Raw genomic sequence first — 24993 nt, forward strand, 5'->3', positions numbered from 1 at the left:
CCAACCAGTCCATTCTAAAGGAGATCAGCCCTGGGATTTCTTTGGAAGGAATGATGCTAAAGCTGAAACTCTAGTCCTTTGGCCACCTCATGCGAGGAGTTGACTCATTGGAAAAGACTCTGATGCTGGGAGGGATTGGGGGCAAGAGGAGAAGGGGACGACAGAGGATGAGATGGCTGGATGGCATCACTGACTCAATGGACGTGAGTCTGAGTGAACTCCGGGAGTTGGTGATGGACAGGGAGGCCTGGCGTGCTGCGATTCATGGGGTTGCAAAGAGTCGGACACGACTGAGCGACTGAAATGAACTGAACTGAACTGAATCAGGTCTTAGTTTCAGCTCGCAGGATCTTGGATCTTTGTTGTGGCATGCAGGGTCTTTTAATTTCAGAATTCTCTCTTTTTTTTTAATTAATTAATTTATTTTCACTGGAAGATAATTACTTTACAATATTGTGGTGGCTTTTGCCATATGTCAACATGTAGGATCTAATTCCCTGACTAAGCATTGAACCCAGGCCCCCAGCATTTGGGGGCTTAGAGTCTTAGCCACTGGACCACCAGGGAAGACCCTGTTTTTTAAAAATATATATATATACAGGAGGTCCTTAGTGTTAGTCGCTCAGTTGTGCCCAACTCTTTGCGACTCCATGGACTGCAGCCCACCAGGCTCCTCTGTCCATGAGATTTTCCAGGCAAGGATACTGGAGCGGGTTGCCATTTCCCTCTCCAGGGGATCTTCCCAACCCAGGGATTGAACCTGGATCTCCTGCACTGCAGGCAGATTCTTTACTGACTGAGCTACAAGGGAAGCCCTCACTGGCTATTTATTCTAAATATAGTAGTGTGTACATGTCAATCCTAAACTCCCTAACCATCCCTCCTACCACCTTCCCTCCAGCAACCACAAGTTCTACAACAAATAGTTTTAAATTTTGTGTGGAAACACAAAAGATCCAAAACAATCTTGAGAAAGAAGAACTGGAGGAAAGAAAGAGCTGGAGGAATCACATTTTCTAACTTAGACTACTTTATAAAGTGACAGTAATCAAAACAGTATGGTTCTGGCACAAAAACAGACAGAAATCAACAGAACAGAACAGAGAGCCCAGAAATAATGTGACCACATACTTAATGATCAGTTAATCTACAACAAAGGAGGCAAGAATAAACAATGGAGAAAAAACAGTCTTTTCTACAAGCGGTGCTGGGAAAACTGGACAGCTACATGTTAAAGAATGAAATTAGGGGCAGGGCATCTGTGGTCATCCTGGAACCAAGGATTCCAGTTTTGCAGAACTCTGATATCTGTGGACGCTAACACGACTTCATTTAAAGAAATCCATGGACCACTAATGGACAGAAACATGAATCAGTTTGCATTTTGGCATTCAAATCTTAGCACTTTGGGAAAGCATCAAGTACAAGTTTTTGAAGACCCTGGGGCCTACCATGATTATGCATTCAAGATTTGAGTCTGAATCACTTCATCAAGACTTAGATCCTCTTCAAAAGCCTCAAGTCTCACCTGTATTAAAGCTCTCCTTTGAATCCTCTCACAAAAATAAAAGCTTAAATGACTTAAAAAAAAAAAAAGAATGAAATTAGAACATTTTCTAATACCATATACAAAAATAAACTAAAAATGGATTAAAGACCTAATGTAGGTCCAGAAACCATAAAATTCCCAGTAGAAAACATAAATGGAACTCTCTTTGACATAAATCATAGCAATATATTTTGGGGGCATCTTTCTCCTAAAACAGCAGAAATAAAAGCAAAAATAAAGAAATGGAACCTAATTAAACTTTAAAGCTTTTGCACAGAGACTTCTCGGGTGGTCCAGTGGTTAAGAATCCACCAGCCAATGCAAAGGACATGAATTCAATCCCTGGTCCAGGAAGATTCCCATGAGCCAAGGGGCAACTAAGCCCATGCATTACAACCACTGAACTACCGTGCACTCTAGAATCCATTCTCTACAACAAGAGAAGCCACCGCAATGAGAAGCCCATGCACCATGACTAGAGCAAGCCAGATTCTGAGGCCCCGGAAGGTTGAGAACTGCTGTTCTATAGGTCTCCTTCATACCCCTCTCCTTGGGCTCAGGGGCTCACCTGTGCTCACTTCCTCCCCTACCCTTGGGTTACGGTTATACTTTTTGACCCACCAGCTGTGGGCTGTAACAGAGCTTAATTACTCAGTTTCAGTGAGTCATATGACAGGTTTTGTCTGGGGCAGGTTGCTCTCCCAAACACAGCCCAACTTTGGTTTCACAAAGCTCTGTCTCTCCCTGACCACAGCAATTTTCCCAGCACCCTCTCCATCTCGGGAATATCTCAAGGTAGCAGGAGAAAGGCTGGGTGACTCCACGCATTGTCATCGTGCTGGTGGCCAACCCAGAAGCGGGGCAAGAGGGTGTCACCTCCCTACACACAGACTGACTACCCACAGCCAAGGCTCACATTCTAAAGAGAGACCAGGGTCAAAGCAGGCTGGGACTTCTGGTGGACAGTTCAGTTGCTCCGCAATCAGCATTGCAGTGAGGATCTCCTTTCTGCAGAGGCACTTAATGGCCATCAGAGAAATGAGACAGGAGGAAGTAGGTGGGCCCAGAGACACTGGAATGGCCACAGAAGGGTCAACCAGGTGCCCTGGCCATAGCAGGACCAGCTTCGGCTTCTCTGCCTCCTGCCTTAACTTGAGCCTGCCTGCAGTTAACACACATTGAGTAGTTACCATGTGCCTGGCATTAGGAAAAGTGTTTCCTATGAATTAAGTGCCTTATTTAGTCCTCATGGCCAATGCATGAGGCAGATACTTCTGTTATTCTCATTTTACAGATGTGGGAACTGAGGCCAGGGAGCTCAATTAACTTTCTCCAGCATCACACAGCCAAAAATGGAGGGGGCTGGGATCAAATCCATCTAACCCCTCAGACAGAGTGGTCTCTCCTTTATTTTTTTTTTTTTTTTTTGTCACTTAAACTGATTGACTTGGTTTGCATTCCCTCAGAAACAAACCCTGAGATGAGGGTCCAAGAGTATGTAGTTTATTTAGGAGATGCAGACACACCAGCAAGAAGGGCAGGCAGCCAGAAGGATGTGTTGTCAAGCCTGTAATTGATTGTGAAACAGCAATTTGTTGGCAGATAGCGGAGAACACATTCCCCAGGGCTTTTTCCACCAAGGAGGTAGGGACTTGGGATGGTGGTTAGACGTCTACTTTATTTTATTTTTGCTAATTTTATTTGTACTATATTTGTTAATAGAACGCGATGTTTTTCTTTCTACTACACTGATGCGTGCTCAATGGCTCAATCATGTCCAACCTTTTCAACCCCATGGACTATAGCCCACCAGTTTCAACCCCTGTCCGTGGGATTCTCCAGGCAAGAATACGGAAGTGGGTTGCCATTTCCTTCTTCGAGACATCCACTCTAATTAGCTGTTGGTTGAGGGCTACCTGGGGCTCTTCATTCCCTGGTATTTCTGGCAAAGAATGAAGTACCCAGGCACAGAGCCACAGATCCTCCTGACTGTTGGAAAAAGTCAGGAGCACACCGAAGGTATACAGCCCGAGGGAAAGGGACACAGAAAATACAGCTTCCGTACACTAGTTTTTACTACAAAAGGGATAAGTGCACATCGCAAGAAGTTTAAACACCCCAGAAAAGTACTAATAAAGATGTCATAATATCTTCTGTCTCCCTGACTCCCATTCTGACTTGCCAAAGGCAACCACTCTTGATGGTCTGTGTCCATCAAGTTGCTAAGCATACAAGCATCTTTATTTGCACAAATAGGATCACGCAGTTCATGCCCTTATGCACCTTGCTTTTTTTTTTTCCACTTAAAAATATGTCTTGGGGGACTTCCCTGGTGGTCCAGTGGTTAAGAATCCACTTTGCAATGCAGGGCACATGGGTTTTATCCCCGGTCTGGGAATTAAAATCCTGCATGCCACAGGGCAACTAAGCCCGTGAACTACAACTACGGAGCCCGCGCTCTGAAACAAGAGAAGCCACACGAATAGCGCTGCCTGCATCCTTGTACATGCATTTCTGGGCAAGTGTGTAGGACACATTCCTGGAGGTGGAATTGCTGGATCAATGGTATGCGTGTTTAACCTTTTAACATATGCTCCCAGACCATCCAAAGAGGCTGGACCAGGAGACACACCTGCCAGCCGTAGGACAGAGTTCCAGCCTCTCCACCCTCTCGGGGGCACTCGTCTCCTCGCCATCATCTGCTTCAATCCTCTCATGAGCCTGGCTGCCGCTGTACCAGATCTGACGAAACAAACACGAACCACCAGATGAGAACCAGAAAAGACGGTTCGTTCAGCGCTTGCTTGAGCAGAGGAGTCAGATGCATCATTCGCGTTTTGCAGGGACTCACAGGCCACCAGGCGGGTGGGAGAGTTTCAGTGAGGATGTGAAGGAAGGCACAGGGATGTCTTCACTGGCAGCTGGGGTCAGGAAGCTGGAGACCGGATAACTAGAAGCAGACATCTTCTGTGATTGATTTGTGAGTTTGTTTGTTTCTCTAAATATTTTTTTGGTGTGGGAAAAAAGTCTTTATTGAATTTGTTACAATGTTATTTCTGTTTTTTATGTTTTGTTTTTTTGGCCACCAGGCATGTGAACTCTTAGCTCCTCTGACCAGGGATCAAACCGGCACCCTCTGCACTGGGAAGTGAAGTCTTAACAACTGGTTTTCAGTTGCTCAGTCGTGTCTGACTCTTTGTGGCCTCATGGACTGTAGCCCACCAGGCTCCTCTGTCCTTGGGATTTCCCAGGCAAGAGTACTGGAGTGGGTTGCCATTTCCCACTCCAGGGCATCTTCCCGACCCAGGGATCGAACCCGTCTCTTGTGTCCCCTGCATTGGCAGACAGGTTCTTTACCACTGGACCTCCAGGGAAAACCCCAGGAGTATCTTTGGCTTTCTCTGACTGGTTCCAAGTTGGAAAAGGGGGACCATTAAGGCGCTGGCAGTCACTGACCCCTCTCGTGATGGTTTTGGGCTGGTTGCTACACAGGCTCTGCGTCAGAGTTCTGTTGTCATGTATGAGACCAATGTCTATTTGTGGTTCAGTCTCTCATCCCTGTGATGCAAGCTCTCTTCCATCCTTAGAAAACCACTCTTCTTTTCAGAGGGAAAGTTCAGTCACCATTCAGACGCCAGCTGTTTGTTAAGGATTTCTGCAGGCTTTTTTCCCCACATCAGAATTTCCTCTTTTCTGCGTGGTTTACCCATACCCTTGATTCTGCTTTGTATGGAGTTAAAAGAAGGTGCCACTCAATCCTAAAGGAAATCAGCCCTGAATATTCATTGGGAGGGCTGATGCTGAAGCTGAAGGTCCAATACTTTGGCCACTTGATGCTAAGAGCTAACTCACTGGAAAAGACCCTGATGCTGGGAAAGATTGAGGGCAGGAGGAGAAGAGGGTGGCAGAGGAAGAGATGGCTAGATTGCATCACCAGCTTAAATGGGCATGAGTTTAAGCTAATAGTGAAGGACAGGGAAGCCTGGCATGCTGCAGTCCACCGTGTCGCAAAGAGTCAGACACAACTTAGCAGCTGAACAACAACAACCAGAGAACTTAAACAGTTTACTGCCAGGCCTTTTCAGTGATCTTCAGACTTTCTGTACCTGGAGGCTCGTTTTGAACCGTGGAAGGTTGGCTTTCCTCCCATCTACAGGAAGACCGCTGGGGATCTCTCCCCAGTTGGCAATGACCGATGGAGGGAGGTATAATTCTGGGGGGGGGGGTCTCACACCGCTTCCCAGTGACTGGAGCTGATTCCCCTCTGCTTGATATCACACTCTTACTGGCTGCTTTCTGTCTCTTGTGTTACATCCTCATTCTCCTGGTGGTGGTTCCTGTGCATGTAATCAGTACCTCCCAAATGTAGTATTTTAACCCCAATCTTTGTTTTGGGGACTGCTTCTGGGGAAAACTCAAACAAAAATGAAAAGTTTTTCATCTCCCCAGAGTCCCTTGGACCACAAGGAGATCAAACCAGTCAATCCTAAAGGAAATCAACCCCGAATATTCATTGGAAAGACTGATGCTGAAGCTGAAGCTCCAATATTTTGGCCACCTGACCTGGAGAGCCAATTCAATGGAAAAGACCCTGGTGCTGGGAAAGACTGAGAGCAGGAGGGGAAGGGGTGACAGAGAATGAGATGGTTGGATGGCATCACCGACTCAATGGACATGAGTCTGAGCAAGCTCCAGGAGATAGTGAAGGACAGAGGAGCCTGGCGTGCTGCAGTCCATGGGGTCGCAAAGAATTGGACACGAGTTAGCAACTGAACAATGACAGCAACTTTTACAGATGAGGGAAACAGGCTCAGAGAACTTAAGTGACGTGTTTCAAGCTCCTGCAGTTTATCAATCAGGATTGGTATGAAAGCCATACTGCTTTTGACTTGTGAGTGCTGATGTGTTATTTTTCTCCTGATCCTTTGAATCCAGAGACCATCTTTTATAATTTAATAGTCTTCTGAAGCCTAAAAAGCTTGTTGTGCAACAATGTGTTCTGTGGAAATTGTTTAGAAATTTAATTGAATCCAGTCATGCATGTATGTTTCTCGAAGTTCATAACAGGATTCCCAAGGGCAGGCCAAGACCACTCCTGGGATGCCCTGGGCTCAGGCTGCCTTCATTCCCTCCCAGCCTTGAATGGGCAACTCATTCAGGGTGATCTCTTGGGCACACACTCAACTGTTCACACCCCAAACCTCCTGCCCGAGGGAGATGAGAACAGGAAAGACAGGACCAACCTCGAAGGAAAGATTCTATTTTACTTGGATTGTCATTTCAGAACATCCAGTGTGTCCATCTACACTTGACAGACAAATGACATGGTGCTGGAAAAAAACTGGGATCCTCTTTGCCCTCAACTCCCACCCCATCTACCCCTCAGCAAAACGTGGGGGAAAGGCCAGCCTCAAAGGCAGAGTGGGTCTTTATCCCCAAAGCAGCAGGGAAGCCAAAACATACCACGAAGCAAAACATCTCCTCAATCCCATATCTTCACAGAAGAATGCAGCTCCCCAGGCTGGCCCCTCACCCAAGTCCTCCAGGTCCACTCATTACAAAAACCAACGAGATCCTGAAAACGTTATTAATCATGTCCCACAGAGTTGTGCAAGGAGGGCCAGGATCTGGCAGTGCCTGTGACCAAGAGCCCTCTGTTTTTGTTGGGTTTTTATTCACCTGTGAGTAGGACATCCCAGGAGCATCCCCATCGTGCTGGAGAGCTACAGGTGTTGAGAGGTCACCCATCCCCAGACAGACAGGCAGACAGCCTAGAGGCCTCACAAGACCAGAGGGCCCATTGAAGCTACCTGCAGACTAAGGCGCAAACAGAATCTGTCTGCAGGTCAGGCCTCGTCCACTGGGACTCTTATGCAACCTGTGAGTTGGAGAAGGGCTGGCTCCAGCTCAAAGGAAGGACAAAGGACTGCCACGGCCCTGCTTCTGGGACCTTCTCTCCCCAGCTCAGGAAAAGCAAGAGGCTGGGATCCTTGGAGCCTTGGGTTTTTTAAATAAACTAGACACATCCCCTGAGAATGATGCAAAGAAACGGCAACAGTAGTCCTTTGCATACCACCGCTGGCTCACCAGGCCCCTAGCAGCCTGCCAGGAGGCGGGACCCAGGCCCAAGCTCAGGACTGGGGGCCAGGGCCGGGCTTAGATGAAGGTGCTGTTGTCCGGGTGTCTCCAGAAGGGGGCTGTGGTGCTCGTCGCCCTGGTCCTAGTGGAGGCTTTCTTCTGCTTGGCATCCAAGTTCTTTACGTACTTCTGGACCCACGGCAACTTGGGGTTGCCACAGAACTTCTGGCCCTTCCGGGTGGTGAAGCTGTGGGGAGAAGACAGAACACCCATGACGCCGGGCGGGGCGGGGGATCCCTTCCCTTCCTGAGGAGGGCACGCGGAAGCCCAGAGAACATGCGCTGCCCCAGCCTACTGGCAGGCTCTGAACACAATGTCTTCTCTCTGTGCGTCTGCATCCCTTTGTTTCAAAAACTTCATGTTCATGTTCGGTAACCTCCTTGTCAGGTGGGGAAGCCCAGCCCTGCCTGCAGAGAACACTGGGTTTGAAGGGAGAGACAGTGTCTACTCACAAGGAATGACAGAAGTTGCATTGAAAACCCCAAGACAAAAAGGCCTCCAGTTCACACGCTGTGCAAGGAAAGGTGGTTGAGAAGGATGCCAGAGCTTGGAGGAGGCAGTGGAATGCCCTCTCCCAAGCCAGGGATGCCAGGCTATGGAGCTGGGTCTGGTGCCAATGGAGAAAATTACCAATAATAATACAATGATTTTCTTTAATCCCCCTCAAAGATGCAGACAAAATAAAGATTCAAAGTTTTAATTAACTTCCAGACTGATAAAAACAATTCTCTGAATTCTGTAAATCATTGCATAAATGCTTGCTTTGGGGGCTTCCCAAGTGGCACTATTGGGTAAAGAACCTGCCTGCCAATTCAGGAGACATAAGACATGTGGGTTTGATCCCTGGGTTGGGAAGATTCCCTGGAGAAGGGCATGGCAACTCACTCCAGTATTTCTGCCTGGAGAATCCCATGGACAGAGTAGCTTGGCAGACTATACAGTTCATAGGATCGCAAAGAGCTGGACATGACTGAGGTGACTGAGCATGCAAAACAATTTGAACAAGTGTTAGCAGCTTTAAACAATTCACTACAAGGAAATGGTTATGCATAATAAATACTACCTTCTGGGTTAAGAAAAGATCACATTTCTGTGGCGTGCTGCTGCTGTTTACGAAGTGAGCTCCCACTTGCTGTCCCGCAACTCTGAAGTTTATTTCAAGTCCTAAGTGACTTTGAGTAGGTCACCTTTCTAGCCCCAATTGCCCCACGTCAAATGGGGATAATCAACTGCAGCTGATGTAATGGCTGAGCGGGTTAGTTAGGGGAATGTTATACCCGTTGGATCTCCCTGGTGACTCACTGGTGAAGAGTCTGCCTGCCAATGCAGGAGACGCAGGTTCGATCCCTGGGTCGGGAAAGATCCCCTGGAGAAGGAAATGGCAATCCACTCCACACTAGCCTGGCGGGCTACAGTCCGTGGAATGGCAAAGAGTCGGAAGAAGTAAGCAACTACACAGCAACAACAAAAATGTGCCCCAGAGGTTGCCTCGTATATTCATAATGGTCAACTCTGAATCCTCTTGCTAGTCTCACGGTGAGGAAGCTGAGGTTCAGAGGGGTGGGGTGACCTGTCCGGGATCACAGAGCAGGGCCCTCAGTGGGCCTGGAGGCTCGTCTCTCCCCGCTCCCCTCCTGAGTAATAGTTACTCACATCACTCCTGCCTGGGGGCAGATGCTCCTGTTGGTAAGCTGGTAGCTTATCACTCGGCTCTCAGGAATTTTCTTGGAAATGAAGGTAATGCAACAGGAAGAGGGGAGTGTCACGGAGTCTAGAAGACAGGAGAGAGAAGAGCCATGGTCTCTGCTAGCCTGCCCTAGACTCTGAGCTTCAATAAGGGCCCATACCCTAAGGACTTCCCTGGTGGCTCAGGGATAAAGAATCCGCCTGCAACGTAGGAGCCGCAAGAGACGCAGGTTGGATCTCTGGGTTGGGAAGGTCCCCTGGAGGAAGGCACGGCAACCCCACTCCAGTATTCTTGCCTGGAGAATCCCATGGTCATAGGGGGCTGGCAGGCTAAAGTCCATAGGGTCACAAAGAGTCGGACATGACTGAAGCAACTTAGCATACACGCACCCTGCGTTAAACACCTCCAGTCCAGCCACTGGGCTGCCCCCCTTCCCACCATTCCCCTGCAGACCCAAGCTGCTTCATCCTTCATGCTTTGCTGTGCCATTCCAGTCATGCCCTTGGGATGGCTATCCCAAACAGGAGACCCAGGATGGGTCAGAGGTCTTACCTGCAGGGGCGATGCACAGGGCCAAGAGGAGGAGGCTGGTTGCCATGGTCACGGGCCCTGCCATATTCTGGAGAGCAGAGAGGGCAGCTCAGGGCTCACTGCTGGCAGGCAGGAGGAGAACAGCTGGGATGAGAGCAGTTGACCTACCCTCTGGCCCTTTTCAGGCAGCTAGGAGGAAACATCGGTTTATATAGTGGCCTCTCTTTGGGAAGCCTCCCCTCCTCATTCAAAGTCCTAGAAGCCTCAGATCTGCAAAGGGGAAGTTGTTGCCTACTGAGTCAGGGGTTATTCTGAGCACGCTAAGAAAGAGCTGGAGGAGGAGGGCATTCCCCTGCCAGGGTGAAGAGCAAACACATTGGATGTACAGTCAGAAGGCTGATATGGAGCCTGGCTATGCTGGCCATTGCCTGTGGGACTCTGGGTCAGTCATTCACCTCTCTCAGCCTCAGTTTCTTCATCTGAAAATGGGTAACACTATCATCCATTCATTCATTTAACAGCTCTTATTAGGCATGTACCCTGTGCCAGGCTTCTAAGTGGGAAGGCACATATAAGATCAAGTGCATAGAATCAGCTATTGCAGGCGCTGGCGGAGTGGGTGTAGAGTCAAGTATCATTCGTCTCCAGCCCCTCAGACCCCTTGCCCATGCTCATGCACACCGCCTCTTGGTGAACTTGCTTTTCTAGCCCCCAAGCTGCCAGAACTGCCTAGCCTGCAGGCTCTAGGAAAGTGGGAAGTGTCTGGAAACTTACATCCTCAGGGAAGCCCTTGACCAATGCTGGCTGGAGGGGTACAGACTCCAGGTCCAGTGTGATCTACACTGTTTTCAGTGTTCCTGTCGGGGTTGAGTCAGTTTCTCTTTGTGAGACAAGGCTTGAGTGACCCCTTCCCTTCGGTGTCTGCTTCCCTTCTCCCCTGCTGGTTTCCCCTGGAAACACTGTTGGATAAACCACTGGCCCATGAATCCTCATCTCAGGGTCTCCTTTAGGGACCCAAACCTGAGACAAGGGGACATTGGAAGGACTGGCCAGTTCTGTGAGGAGGAAAGTAGGGGATGCCCTTGTGGAGGGTGTGAGGTTGGCTGTGCTGAGGTTTGGAGGATAAAGGCAGTGGGGACTGTCCTAGAGCTTTGTAACCCGTAATACTCAGCTCAGTTGTCACACTGAATGGAACATGATACCCATCCAACTCTGTCCCCCATTCCTGGCTCCCAGCCTGGGACCCCATGTTTAGAGACTGCTGCTTCCTTTCCCAAATCTACTCCATCCTCTCCATTCCATCTCTCACAGGAACAGCTGGCTTTCTCCAGCCTCTCCACTCTGGCCTTGCAAGAGCACACCTGTGGGGCATGACAGTGGACCACATCACCTGGCTGATGGTGACCAGCTGTGTGTCTATGTCTCCCAGTTGACCATGAACACCTTGAGATCAATGTCCCATTTCCACCAAGTCCCGTGCAGGTCACCTCTTCCATGGCCAGTATTTGTAGAATGAATATATGATGGACCAACTCTGGGTCACTCTCCTCTGGATCAGGGACTCCCATGGGATCTCTGCCCAGCCCGACTGGGGTCAGTGGGTACACAGGGGAGCCACGTGGCAGGTCTTCTGATGGGGACAGGGCTGAAGTCAGGGAGGCCTCGATCAGCAGTGCCTTGTTCATAGAGTGAAAATTGCTGGGCACCCCACTCAGCTCCTCCCCAGCCAGCAGTGGCAACTCTCACCAGACAGAGGATGGGAGCATGCAATGAGAGCCCTTTACATGTGCAAGAGCTTTTCACAAGTCCATTTTAGGGCGCCTCTTCTAATCCTTGCTCCTCAGTGATTCAGAGGGGACACCCTGTTGTCTGTCTGGGTTTCATGACTCAGGGGGCGCTGGGAAGGGAAGTAGCATGCTGGAGAAGAGTGGGGACTGGACTGAGCAGGGTGGGAAGCCTTCGTGCATTGACCACATGTTGCAACCAGAGTGGGACGGCAGAAGGTCATCTAGTGGGAGGGTGGGGTGCCTCACCCCGATTAGTTAACACCAATTACAGGCTTTCCCAAGATACTTAAAAAAAAACACAAAAACCCACCCAAACACAACATGGTAAAACAACTACACTCCAACAAAAATTAGTTTTAAAAAAATAAAAGGCCGGTTCAAGACAAAACAAAACACGATACCCAGTCTCGCTACTCTGTCTGGGGAAGCAGGTGAGGCAGGGATTACCAACCTGTTTTACAAAGGGGAAAAATGCAATCTACAAAAGGTGACTAGACACCACCACAGAGCCACTTACCCCGACTCCCAACATGGGGATCTGCATGTTCCCGCTTGAGGCGGGGAATCCAACAGCCAGAGCAATTACTCAAAGTAAGAGAGGGATAAGTTGAAGGTTCCAAGAAAGCAGAATAGAAAGAGATAGCTAGAGAAAGAGAAGGAAGGCAGGAGGGCAAGACAGTGGATGCAAAGACTTGGGGAAGGAGTCCATTCATTAAGACTATGAGCTCCCATTTCTGGGGGCCCAGGTTCGATCCCTGGTCCATGAACTAGGATCCCACATGCTGCAAGGTGGCCAAAAAGAAAGGGGGTTGCCCCGTGAAGCACCCAGAGCCCCTCCACTCCAGCTCAGACCCTGCCCCTTCCCCTGCTGTGCTTCGTCCATCTGAGAAGTGGGGGTGTTGGCCAGATCTGTGCTTCCCCGGGTGTTGCAGTCACACCGCCACAGGTGATACAAGAATGGGCGCTTTTCATTTTAATTTAAATATGCCTTGTTAGGGTGTATGATGAGGGGTTTTATATTTATGACAGTGATAGAGAAAATATGAGTTGACTAAAAAAACTGAAGGCTGAAAGTTAGTCTCACAGTTGTGTCTGATTCTTTGAGATCCCATGGACTGTAGCCAGCCCAGCTCCTCTGTCCATGAAATTCTCCAGGCAAGAATACTGGAGTGGGTTGCCATTCCCTTCTCCAGGGGATCTTCCTGACCCAGGGATTGAAATCGGGCCTCCTGCATTGCAAGCAGATTCTTAACCAACTGAGCCACTTCTCCTTCATTGCAAGCAGATTCTTTACCAACTGAGCCACTTAGGGAAGCCTTTTTTGACTAAAAAAAAAAGAAATAAAGCAAATCACAGAACAAATGGTATGTAAATATGACAGAAACAGAGACAGCATATCTGAAATCTAAGAATATCTGAAGTCTGAGAAGCCTGGCCAAGGCCCTTGCTGAGGGCCTTTCCCTTCCGATGTTTTGTTCAGAGGAGCTGGCCCTGGGGAGGAATTGAGCAGCTGGGGGGATCAGAGCTGTTCCTGGCAGGGAGCAGGTGGCAGTGGTCCTGACCTCGTGAACAGTAGCCAGGGTGCCGTCCTGGTTGCCTCTCCTGTGTGAGCCACACCATGAGCGACGATGAAGCACAGAATTCAAAAGGAAGCTGGGCCAACGGACAGCGGCCAAATGGACGAGGGCGCTCCAAGGCACATCCTCATAAGAACCGATCAGAAGAGGTGAGCTGTTAGCTTGGACTAGAAACAACTCCATACACAAAGACGTGTCCCAGCAAGAAAGAATGGGCCTTGATGACCCTAAGTGGTGCAAAGGCAGACCACAGACAAGGGTTATGATGTTCGGCTGGGGTGCATGGAGTAGGAAAGGTGACCAACGGAGCAGAGCCCCACTTGCCGATGAAACTGCTAAGTCCTTTGAAGCCCTTGTCTGCGTTAATTTTCCCCACTTTATAGGCAAGGAGACTGAAACTCCAAGGCTAGGAAAGGGGAGAGCTGGCATTTGAACTGAGTTCTACCTGAGTTCAAGGTTCAGGCGGTGCCTCTCGCCAGGCAAGCTCAGCCGTGATCCTGTTGGTGGGGGGCCACTCAGTTTTGGGGTGCAGGGTCAGTGAGGTCAGATCTGTGGTCTCGAGTCATGGTTGGATCCACCGGCAGGTGTGATAGGAAGGGACTGGGGGCAGGGATTGGAGATTACGTAGCTTCCCAGGGGAGGGACGATCAGGGGTCAAGAGAGCTTAATTGGCTCTGCTCCACACATTAGACTGACCTGAGGTGCCTAGAGGAGAGGGCGATACGGAATCTGGGTGTGACCCCTGGTGCGTCCTGGATTGTGGGTAAGAAGCACCTGCAGGTTTCCTAAGACCCACATCGTGGAAGCCAGTCCAGAACCCATCTTTTAAAGCCCCTCCCAACTTGGAATAAACATTTTGCATCAGTTAAAAAAAAATAAAGCCCCTCCCTAAACCCTGAGAAGATTGACCAGGAGCCATGGCTCAGAGGACCACCTTTCTAGATTGGAGAGTCACCTGCCAGGGTTGAAATCTTAACTCAGCTGGGTGGCCAGTGTTACTTAACTCCTCCAAGCCTTAGCGTCCACACCCCATCTGTAAAATGGGACATAGTGACAATATCTGTCTTGTAGGTTATTATGAGGATTCAGTAAGATAACTCATGTCAAGTATTTGGCTCCCCGTCTGGATAGATCAAGTTCCCACGAGAAGATGGTTATGTGTTTCCTTTATTTCCCGAGAAATATTTATTATTGACTAAATGGCAGGTAAGTTCTAGGGACAAGGGATCCAGGAGCGAACACAACTCAGAAAGTCCATTTCTTCATGGAAAGACCATTCTTTCCTTGGGAGATAATATATCAAGTACAAAACAGTGATAATTGTATCTTATAATCTGCCAGGCAATGACATATAGAATGCCTTTTGTAAGGAGCCTTTTATAAACTCTTCATTGACTTGGAAGCATTAAAAATTTTACAAAAATATTGGCTTATTTACCAAAGAGGTAGTTCACTAAAGTGTATACCTATTAGAACATTTCAGCAAACAAAAGGTGGTCATCTTGTTTTGTTGTTTTTATTACAACTTGTTACAAGCTGGTGAACTGACTAAGCAATCTTAGTCTCTTCCAGTGACCTTTCATATATCATGTCATTTAATCTAATCTTTACGATATGGAGTAGATATTTTTAATTTTGTTGCACAGAGGTGAAGTAACTTGTTCCTGGTCACATGGTCCCTGACTGTATCTTATTTGCAGCTGAAACCTCAACCACCATGTCGGGTGTTAGAAATATAGAGGGAATGTGAGGAAGAAAAAAGGTTAAGAAAAAGAAGGAAAATGGACAAGCTGATCCTAAAATTCACGTGGAAGTGCAAGGAACTCAGAACAGCCAAAACAATCATGAAAAAGGAAGCAAAGTTGGAGGACTAACACTTTCAGATTTCAAAACTTACTGCACCCTAAGGTAATCAAGATAGATTGATACTGGCATGAGGACAGATATGTAGATTACAGGAACAGAGTTGAGAGTCCAGAAAGAAACCCTTACATTTACAGTCAATTGATTGTTGACAAGGGTGCAAAGTTCATTTGATGGGAAAGAACAGTCTCTCAACAGTTGTGTTGGAACAACTGGATATCCATAAGCAGATAAATAAAGTGACACCCCTCTTCATACCACATAGAAGAATTAACTCAACATAGAGCAAAAATCTAAATGAAAGAGCTAAACCTATAGAACTCTCAGCCAGGCTCCTCTGTCCATAGGGATTCTCCAGGCAGGAATACTGGAGTGGGTTGCCATTCCCTCCTCCAGGGGATCTTCCCAACCCAGGGATGGAACCCAGGTGGCCCACATTGCAGGCGGATTCTTTACCATCTGAGCCACCGGGGAAGCCCTTAGAAGAAAATATAGGTATAAATTTTTGTGACCTTGGGTTAAGTAACAGTTTCTTTGATATGACACTAAAAGCACAAGCAAGCAAAGAAAACAATAAATAAGTTGGACTTCTTTAAAATTAAAAATTTTGTGAATCAAAGCACACTCTCAAGAAAGTGAGTAGCCAACCCACATAATGGGAGAAAATATTTGGAAATTATCTGATAATTCTAGGATCCACAAATATACAAATATCCACAAATATACAAAATATACAAAGTCCACAATACAAAGACAAAAAAATATAATTTTAAAATAAGCAAAGAATTTAACTAGGCATTTCTCCAAAGAAGAGAGACAAATGTTCCATAAGCACATGAAAAGATACTCAGCATCATTAGTCAACAGGGAAAAGCAATGAGCTATCACAATGAGATATCACTTTGCACCCACAAGGATGGCTATGAAAAAAAAAAAAACAGAAAATAAAAAGTGTTGCCAAGGAAATGGGAACCCTTACACATTACTCATGGGGAATGTAAGATGGTATGATTACTATGGAAAAATTTGGCAGTTCCTCAAAAAGTTAAATGTAGAGTTACAATATGATCCAATAACTTCATACCCTCACCCTAACCCTAACCCTAGAAAACGGAAAACAGACATTCACACGGAAACTTGCACCTGGGCCTTCATAGCAACAGTGTTCGTAGTAGCTGGAAAGTGGGAACAACCTGATGTCCCTCCAATGATAAATGGACAAGGGTCCAGTGGAATGTACAGCGGGATTTTATTCAGCTGTGAGAAGGAGCGAAGTACCGATATATATATTCATTAAGTTAAATGACAGGCACAACAGTCCAGACCCTATGATTCCATTGGTAAGAAATGTTCAGAACAGACGAATCCATAAGGATTTACAGCAGATTACTGGCTGCTGGGGGCCTGGTAGGAAGAGAAAGTAGGGAGATACAGAGTTTCTTTTGGAGGTGATAAAAATGTTCTAGAATTCTATAGTAATGATGGCTGTACAAACTGTGAGTGTACCACTCACACGCATGTTTTAAAGAGGTTAAAATGGTGAGTTCTTATGTGATGTGGATTTTATCTCAATTAAAATTTAAAGGCGGGAATTCCCTGGAGATCTAGTGGTTAAGACACTGTGCTCTCACCACCACGGGCTCAGCTTCAGTCCCTGGCGGGGAAACTAATCTCACAAGTCGTACAGCACAACCAAAAAAAAAAGAAGAAGCTGCTGAGGACACCTTCCAAATGTTTGTTCCAATGGTGGGGCCTTGAAGGCTTCACAAAGGCCGCACCCAGTTTCAAAACTCTCGTCTATCTCCCTCACATGGCCTGACTTTCATCCAAGGGTCTCATTAATGAGAGTGAAATCTGAGAGGGCACACAGGGGGGCAGGAAGCAGTGGGTTTTCCCCTGGCTCTCCCCGACCCTGGGCACACTTCCTGGCAAACAGGCAGAAAAGGAAGCTTCCTTAGGCGGGTTCCGTGGCCGAGTCCTCAGAGAGATGAAGCTTTGAGGGCCTCCTTCTCTCTCTTTTCTCCCCCGACCCTCCTAAGACCCCAGTACTTCCTAACTCCCTCTTGTCCCTTCTTATATCAAAGCCTACTGTATAAAAAGGCAATAAAAGACACTCATTCCCTCTACACACAAGTGACTTTTAACAGCTTACAATGGGCTTCCCAGCTGGTGCTAGCAGTAAAGAATACACCTGCCAATGCAGGAGACTCAGAAGATGCAGGTTTGATCCCTGGGTCGGGAAGATCCCCCGGAGGAGGAAATGGCAACCCACCCCTGTGACAGTGGAGCCTGATGGGCTATAGTCCATGGGTTCACAAAGAGTCCGATGCAACTGATCAAGTGAGCATGCACACACATGCACACAATAACTTAAAATAAGAGGGTTGTTTTTGTATTCTAGGCCTCTGGAAATGAGGATCATGGAAGCCATGTTTGTCATTCTTGGAGAAGAGTGTTGAAAATATGCAAAGGGTGGGGGGACTTCCCTGGTGGTCCAGTGGTTAAGAGTCTGCCTGCCCACGCAGGAGACACGGGTTCAATCCCTGATCCGGGAAGATCCCACATGCCGCGGGGCAACTGAGCCTGTGTGCCACAACTACGGAGCCTGCACACACTCTAGAGCTCCACCACAAGAGAAGTCCCTGCAATGAGAAACTCACGCACCGCAACTGGAGAGTAGCCCCCGCTCGCGGCGACTGGAGAAAAGCCAGGGCAGCAAGGACAGGCCAAGGACAGCCAACAATAAATAAATAAATAAATAGTTTCAAAAAAGAAAATATGCAACGGGGGAAGGAGTGCGTGAACCCAAGGGTGCTGAATTGAAAGCAGAGGGATGTAAATATCATCTTTCAGAAACGGTAGTACTAGTGATGAGCATACCTGGCAAAGATATTTCTCCTTGGAGAAATAAACGATTCCAGTGCTGGGTCAAAGAAAGCAGAAACTGGAATATCCCTTTGGTGGCAGAAAGAAAGAAATTGCCCAAAGAATCGTATGTCCAAAGGACACAGGAGCTAGCTTGCCGGAGCTCACACTGGCCAAGTCTGGGACAGTTGATCAGTAATAGTGAATAGTGATGAACTGAATAAAATAAGAATCAATCCATTAACAAAGTTTGGGGTTGAATTTTTGTCTCCCTCAAAAAAATGAGTGTTGGGGTCCTAACCCCCAGAATCAAAATGGGACCTGATTTGGAGACAGCGTCTTCACAGATAAAATCAAGTTAAAATGAGGTCATTCAGAAGAGATAAAATCCGATATAACTGGTGTCCTTAGGCGTGCACACAAGCTCAGTTGGTCAGTCCTGTCCAACTTTTTACGACACCGTGGATTGTAGCCTCCAGGCTCCTCTGTCCGTGGGATTTCCCAGGCAAGAACACTGGAGTAGGTTGCCATCTCCTCCTCCGGAGATCTTCCCCACCCAGGGATCAAACCTGCATCTCTTGCATGATAGCCAGATTCTTGACCACTGAGCCACCCCTGAGCTTCCTCCATCCATAGGATTTTACAGGCAAGAATACTGGAGTGGGTTGCCATTCCCTTCTCCAGGGGGATCTTCCCGATTCAGGGATCGAACCTATGTCTCTTGCATTTCCCACATTCACAGGCAGATTCTTTACCCCTAGCACCACCTGGGAAGCCCCTTTCTGAGCTCTTACCTGATCCTTTATTATTCCCGTTTCACAGGTGAGGAAACTGAGGCTCAGAGTGGTTAAATGACCTCCTCAAGCCCCAGAGCATGATGCAGCAGGACTGGTCCTCCATCTTCTGTTGAAGAACCACGGCACCAGGCTCCATCAGCTCTCTCCTGGATTCCTGCCCCGACCTCCTAACTGAAAGTGGCTGAAGACAGAGTGTCTGGGGTGGAAAGTGCGGGAGATGTGGGAAGGAGCCAGGAGGATGGATGGGCACTGGGGTGAGACATGCAGAGTATCAGGGGAAAGCAGGCTGGGGGTATCACTGCTATCCCTGGTACCCTCCCCGCCCGTTACCCAACACACACACGGTCCCAAAAGACTGGGAACAGGGGATGGTCCTGGGAGCCACTTACCTGGAGGTGGCTAAGTGACAAGTCGTAGCACCAAGTCTAGAAATATTTCCCCTTTCCTATCGTGTCTGGGATAGTAGGCAGGGAGGAGGGGCCTCGAGGGCAGGGAGGGGAATCCTCCTGTACATTTCACTTTGGCTTGGCTTGGAAACTCAAAAGTCCAAAGTTCACGAGGACATCTGAGAATATGGCTTCATTGCATGGGGTGGGGGTGAGTGCTCGGGGTGAGAGGCCAGCCCACTGATAGACCGTGGGAGCTCTTTGACGGGGCAGTCATCTCCTCGCACACCCTAAGCCCCGTCCAGGAAGGGAAGTGGCCCTGGGCAGTGCAACGGGGAGGCAGGTGGCAGCTATGAAGCACCTCGCCCTTTGATCTCTTGATAGGAGGGCTTCCCAGAACTCAACTTTTCTGTTTTTTTTCCAAACACCTTTATTTTACTGGGCTGTGAAAAAAATTGCTGTTGTTGAGTCACTAAGTCTTGTCTGACTCTTTGCGATCCCATGGACTATAAGCCTGCCAGGCTCCTCTCTCCATGGGATCTCCCTGGCAAGAATACTGGAGTGGGTTGCCATTTCCTCCTCCAGGGGATCTTTTTGACTCAGGGATCGAGCCCAAGTCTCCTGCCTTGGCAAGCAGATTCTTTACCACTGAGGCACGCTTGAAAAGTGAATGTGAGGTAATCTCAAAGGCAAATAAATAGTTAATAGAGGTGAAGGTGGCAATTGGCAAGCATCAAGGTAAAAATAAAGGTCTGTGGCCAAGGCTGGGGGGAGATAAAGGACGACATGGTAATGATCACACAAACAGGGCCGGTGGATGGAGTGCTAACAGAGAGGTAGGATGGAGTAAGAAGTATTTCCTAGTTAGAGATGTCCACTTCTCAATTCCTCCCCAAGAATGGTTTTTATTCCCTCAAGAGAAGAAAGGGAAAACAAATATCATATATGACTGCATATATATGGAATCTAGAAAAATGGTACTGATGGACTGATTTGCAGGGCAGGAATAGAGATGCAGATGAAGAGAACAGACTTGTGGACCCAGGGTGGGAAGGAGAGGGTGGGATGAATTGAGAGAATAGCATCGACATATATACACTGTCGTGTGTGAAATAGACAGCTTTCTGCGTATAGCACAGAGAGCTCATTTTGCTTCTCTCTGTTGGCCTAGAGGGGTAGGAAGGTCGGAGTATGGAAGCTCAAGAGGGAGGGGATATATGCATACTTATAGCTGATTCACGTTGTTGTCCAGCAGAAACTAACACAACTTTGTAAAGCAATCATACTCCAATTAAAAATAAATTTAAAAAAATTCCAAAATACTCACAATGGTTGCTTCTGACTCCAGGAATTTAAAAGAAAAATTTTTCTACATTTCCTGAAAAGAAAAAGAAGAAAGGAGAAACAAAATTAACCCTCATCTTTAACCTTAATCTTTAACAAAAGTGAATAAAATAAACTGCATTGACTCTTTCAGCAAACACACAACACCAATATGTAAGATGTTTGTTTCCAACTGAAACAGGGTTAGGAAATAATATGTAATGAATCAAAAATCTAATTGTAGGCCTATTTATTGATGATGTATATAAATATACTGGTAAAATAGGATTCTTGACCAAGGAATAAAAACTAAAGATATGATTATGTCAGTGGCTCAGTGCATAAAATGAACTCAAAAATAGAAAATATTAAAATCTCATAAATTTAAAATAATCATTCTTGCAATATGAATTTATGCATTCACTCTATTTGTTTTTATCATACGTCAAGCTTATAGGAGGGAATCCTTCGTGGCTCAGACAGTAAAGAATCCACCTGCAATACAAGAGACCTGGGTTCAATCCCTGGATCAGAAAGATCCCTTGGAGAAGGGAACAGCAACCCACTCCAATATTCTTGCCTGGAGAATTCCATGGACAGAAGAGCTTCATGGGCCACAGTCCATGGGGTTGCAAAGACACGAATGAGCAACTAACACACATGTTTATAGCACTGGAGATCAGAGCTCAACTTAATGGAAGCAGGAGCACAGACAGTGGTACTGCTAACCAGCTAGCCCAGTCTGCCTAGTGAACTGGGACAACTCTAAACCAAAGGGAACTAGAAGATCCCCTGGCATATCTCAGACTCAATGCTACCACCTGGCTTTCCCAATGGTTCCGATGGTAAAGAATCCACCTGCAATGCAGGAGACGCAGGTTCGATCCCTGGGTCGGAAAGATCCCCTGGGGTAGGAAATGGCAATTCACTCCAATATTCTTGCCTGGAGAGTTCCATAGACAGAGGGGGCTGGTGGGCTACCGTCCAGGGAGTCACAAAGAGTTGGATAAAACTGAGCATACAGGCACGTTGTTATGTCTTAGACACTGGAGGTCCCAGGAAGACAGAAGCAGGGGTCAAGAGGTAAAACTCAACAAAGGAAGACATTACTAGTGGCCAGAGCCATATAGAGACAAATCTGCCCATCTTGGATGATATCGAGATCCCCAACAAGTGGGCCATGCAAGCACTTCTTGGCAGACCTCCCTAGTGGGAAATTCAAGCTTTAGATGAAGAAGTCCCATTTAGCACTGAGGTTCTGGGATCCAGGGAAGGACCCATTTCAGACTCAATGCCACTAGAACTCGAAGTCCAGTGCAAAGACAAACACAGAAATGAATAATTACACTTGAGCATGATAAGGCATAGGAAGCAGAGAGATTAAGAGCATGCGCATTAGCGGTAATTAGGCCAGGGTTCAGATCCTGGCTCTGTTGGCCTCGATTTTGTCATCTGTGAAGTGGGGATGAAACCCTTTGCTTCCCAGGGGTATTAGGAGAAGAGAGTGAAGCATTAGCTGCACATAATGTTCCTGGCGGGGTGTCTGACCTGCAATAAATGTTAACAAGGGGGACTCATCGCTAGTGCCAAGCACCTGCCAGGCACAAAAGGGCAAAGGGCTCTGGGAGCACAAAGGAAAACATGGCTCTATGTGGGGGATGAGGAAGCTTCAGGAAAAAAAGGCAGCCAACTCCTGGGTATATATTTGGTGAAAACTGTAATTTGAAAAGATACATATATCCCAATATTCACTGTAGCACTGTTTACAATAGCCAGAACATGGAAGCAACTTAAATGTCCATTGGCAGAGGAATGGATAAAGAAGATGTGGTACATATATACAATGGAATATTACTCAGCCATAAAAAAGAATGAAATAATGCCATTTGCAGAAACATGGATGGGCCTAGAGATTGTCATACTGAGTGAAGTAAGTCAGACAGAGAAAGACAAATACCATATGATATCGCTTATATGTGGAATCTAAAAAAAAAAAAATGGTATAAATGAGCCTATTTATAAAACAGAAATAGAGTCACAGATGTAGAAAGCAAAATTATGATTACCAAGGGGGACAGGGAGAAGGATAAATTGGGAGGCTGGGATGACATATACACACTATATATAAAATAGATAATAAGGATCTACTGTTTAGCACAGGGAACACTACCCCAATACTCTGTAATGACCTATATGGGAAAAGAATCTAAAAAAAGGAGTGGGTATATGTACACATATAACTGATTCACTTTGCTGTACACCTGAAATTAACACAACTTTATAAAGCAACTATACTCCAATAAAAATTAATTAATTAAAAAAAAAGAAGACAGCAGGAACTCCCACAGGACGAGGGGATCAAAGGTATTCTAAGCCAATGGGAAGCCTGGTGAGCAACGGATTGACTGAGTTCTGGAAGGTGATGAGAGGAGATGAGGTTGGGAGATTGGTGGCAGAGATAACACAAACATACCTCAATTGTCCTGCCCGAGATGCAACTCACGTATTGTTCCTTAACGTCCAGTCAAGTCACCATTGTCCCCTTCCCCATATCTAATAATGTCTCTAATTTTGTTGATTGAACCAATTTAACTCCCAGACCCACCTGTTCCTTCTCAACCCCATCCCACTGTCCCCCAACTTGCCTCCATCCCATCTGTTCTGCACACAGATGCGAGAAATCTCCTCCTACAGTGCAAACTGCCCAGCTCACTCCCCTGCCTAGACTTCTTCATTAGGACCCCATCACCAACAACTAAACTTTCAACCATTCCATCATCTCCAGAATGTTTACCCACCACCCAATCTATCTTACACCTAACTGAAATTGAGCTCATCCAAAAATATCCACGACCGAGTTCCCCAGCGGTCCAGTGGTTAGGACCTGGAGTTCTCACTGCCAGGGGCCTGGGTTTGATCCCTGGTCAGGCCACTAAAATCCCTCAAGCCGCATGCACAGTCAAAAAAAAAACAACAACGAAGAAAGCACACACACAAAATCCTTGAAATCACAGATTTAATGTACTGGCTACATTTTTTTCCAATACGCATTGACATAAACCCACAAATATTAAAGTAAACCAGGAGTGAGTATGTATGTGTGTGTGTGTTTGTGCATATGTGTGAAACTATTCATGGTCTGCCCATATCCCCTAGTTCTTATCAATTCAGGGCACATGGCCTGGCTTCCATCTGCCAGTACCTGGCTGACTCTGCCCCCTGAGGTCAGGCTGACCTGCTGGGAAAGGGGACTCAGAAAAATTCCAACGAAGTAACTGATACCAACACCAGCGGTTATCAGCAAATACTTTGGCAGCTCTCGGTTGACAGACAGGTGAGATGCAGCCCAGTGACGCACTGGTAAATCTTTAACTGGCTCTGAGAGGAAAGCTCTGTTTTGCAACATTTGCTCATTCCTATGATGTAAATGGGCTTCCCTGGTGGCTCAGTGGTAAATGTGGGTTGGATCCCTGGGTCGGGAAGATCCCCTAGAGAAGGAAATAGCAAGTGACTCCAGAACTCTTGCCTGGGAAATCCCATAGACAGAGGAGACTTTCGGGCTACAGTCCATGGGGTCGCAAAGAGTCAGACGTGACTTAGTGACTAAACAACAACAACACATGATGTAAATACTCCTCACATGCCTGATTCCAAGCTTTCAGCCTGAACATGGAGTTGGGAAGAGATGCTGTTCCAGGTGGGATGAGCTAGCTTTGGTGTGGGTGGAACGTAGAATGAGGACTTAAGGGACTTTACTACTGGGTGGAACACAGAATGAGGACTTAGGGGACTCATGGTCCTTAAGTCCTGGGAGATGCAAGGAGGGGAAACAGTGGTATTGAGAGGGAGGCTGGAAGGTATTTACTAACTGGAGGCTCACCGAAAGCAGGTGGGTGCAGGAGGAAGGGAAGGCCTCTGGGCATGCACACAGGGTCCCTCGGATGGGCCACAGCTAAGGATGCCATGCCTAAGAAGGCAAGGCTTCCCCAGGCTTGCGGACAGGAAGCCATAGCCACCCGGTTTTCCTGTCTTGCCCAAGGCCAGGTCCCATCCTTCTCTTGCAGAAAGAGCTCCTGATTGGAAGTCAAGGAAGGATCAGATTCTGCTGATCCACAAAAGCTCAAGGTCAAGGAACTCAGTAAAAGGAGAAGTGAAAGGGCATTCTTCCTGAAGGATTATCACAGCTGGATTTCTTCCCCAAGACAGAAAGAAAATGAGGCTGGAGCCACAGAGGCCCAGCTCCTTCACTGGGCTGCCCAAGGATATTGAAGAGGTGGGTCTGGGATCAGACACATTCTTCCCACTTGCTTGACTCCAAATCTCGTGGGATTGGTTGGAAGCATCCGAAATCTTATGCTTCTGGTATGTACTTGCTTGTCTTACCTCCTGGAACCAGTAGGAGGCTTGAATGACAGAGTTATAAGTGCACTTTGCAAATTGCAAAGCAAGAGTAGAAATGAGTGATGGAATTATGGTGATGCCCAATCCAT

The 24993-nt window shown here is 47.2% G+C and overlaps 2 protein-coding genes across 2 annotated transcripts in view; both read right to left on the minus strand.

The window, feature by feature from the left end:
• The window catches only part of CCL26 (C-C motif chemokine ligand 26), a 41191-nt gene extending 20668 nt beyond the window's left edge, over positions 1-20523 (minus strand). The window contains exon 1 of the mRNA XM_055561513.1: positions 20508-20523. The gene's annotated coding sequence lies outside the window, so the exon portion shown is untranslated. The remainder of the gene's footprint in view (positions 1-20507) is intronic.
• On the minus strand, positions 6777-24636 carry CCL24 (C-C motif chemokine ligand 24). Its single transcript, XM_055561511.1, has 5 exons — positions 24384-24636; positions 18792-19043; positions 9927-10094; positions 9341-9458; positions 6777-7874 (listed from the first exon to the last, which is right to left on the minus strand). The coding sequence occupies exons 3-5, from the start codon at positions 9988-9990 to the stop codon at positions 7706-7708; spliced, it is 351 nt and encodes a 116-aa protein (XP_055417486.1). The 5' UTR covers positions 9991-10094; positions 18792-19043; positions 24384-24636; the 3' UTR covers positions 6777-7705.
• Between the last annotated feature and the right edge of the window lie 357 nt (positions 24637-24993).

The sequence above is a fragment of the Bubalus kerabau genome, chromosome 23 (assembly GCF_029407905.1).
Source record: "Bubalus kerabau isolate K-KA32 ecotype Philippines breed swamp buffalo chromosome 23, PCC_UOA_SB_1v2, whole genome shotgun sequence".
Lineage (NCBI taxonomy): Eukaryota > Metazoa > Chordata > Mammalia > Artiodactyla > Bovidae > Bubalus > Bubalus kerabau.

Bases quoted from the DNA above. Each gene is read 5' to 3' on its own strand.
- CCL24 (XM_055561511.1), bottom strand. From the start codon at position 9,990: ATGGCAGGGCCCGTGACCATGGCAACCAGCCTCCTCCTCTTGGCCCTG. The intron at 9,459-9,926 runs GTAAGACCTCTG...CCTGTCTTCTAG, and splicing joins CCTGTGCATCGCCCCTGCAG to ACTCCGTGACACTCCCCTCT. The intron at 7,875-9,340 runs GTGAGTAACTAT...TTCTCCCCACAG, and splicing joins TGCCCCCAGGCAGGAGTGAT to CTTCACCACCCGGAAGGGCC.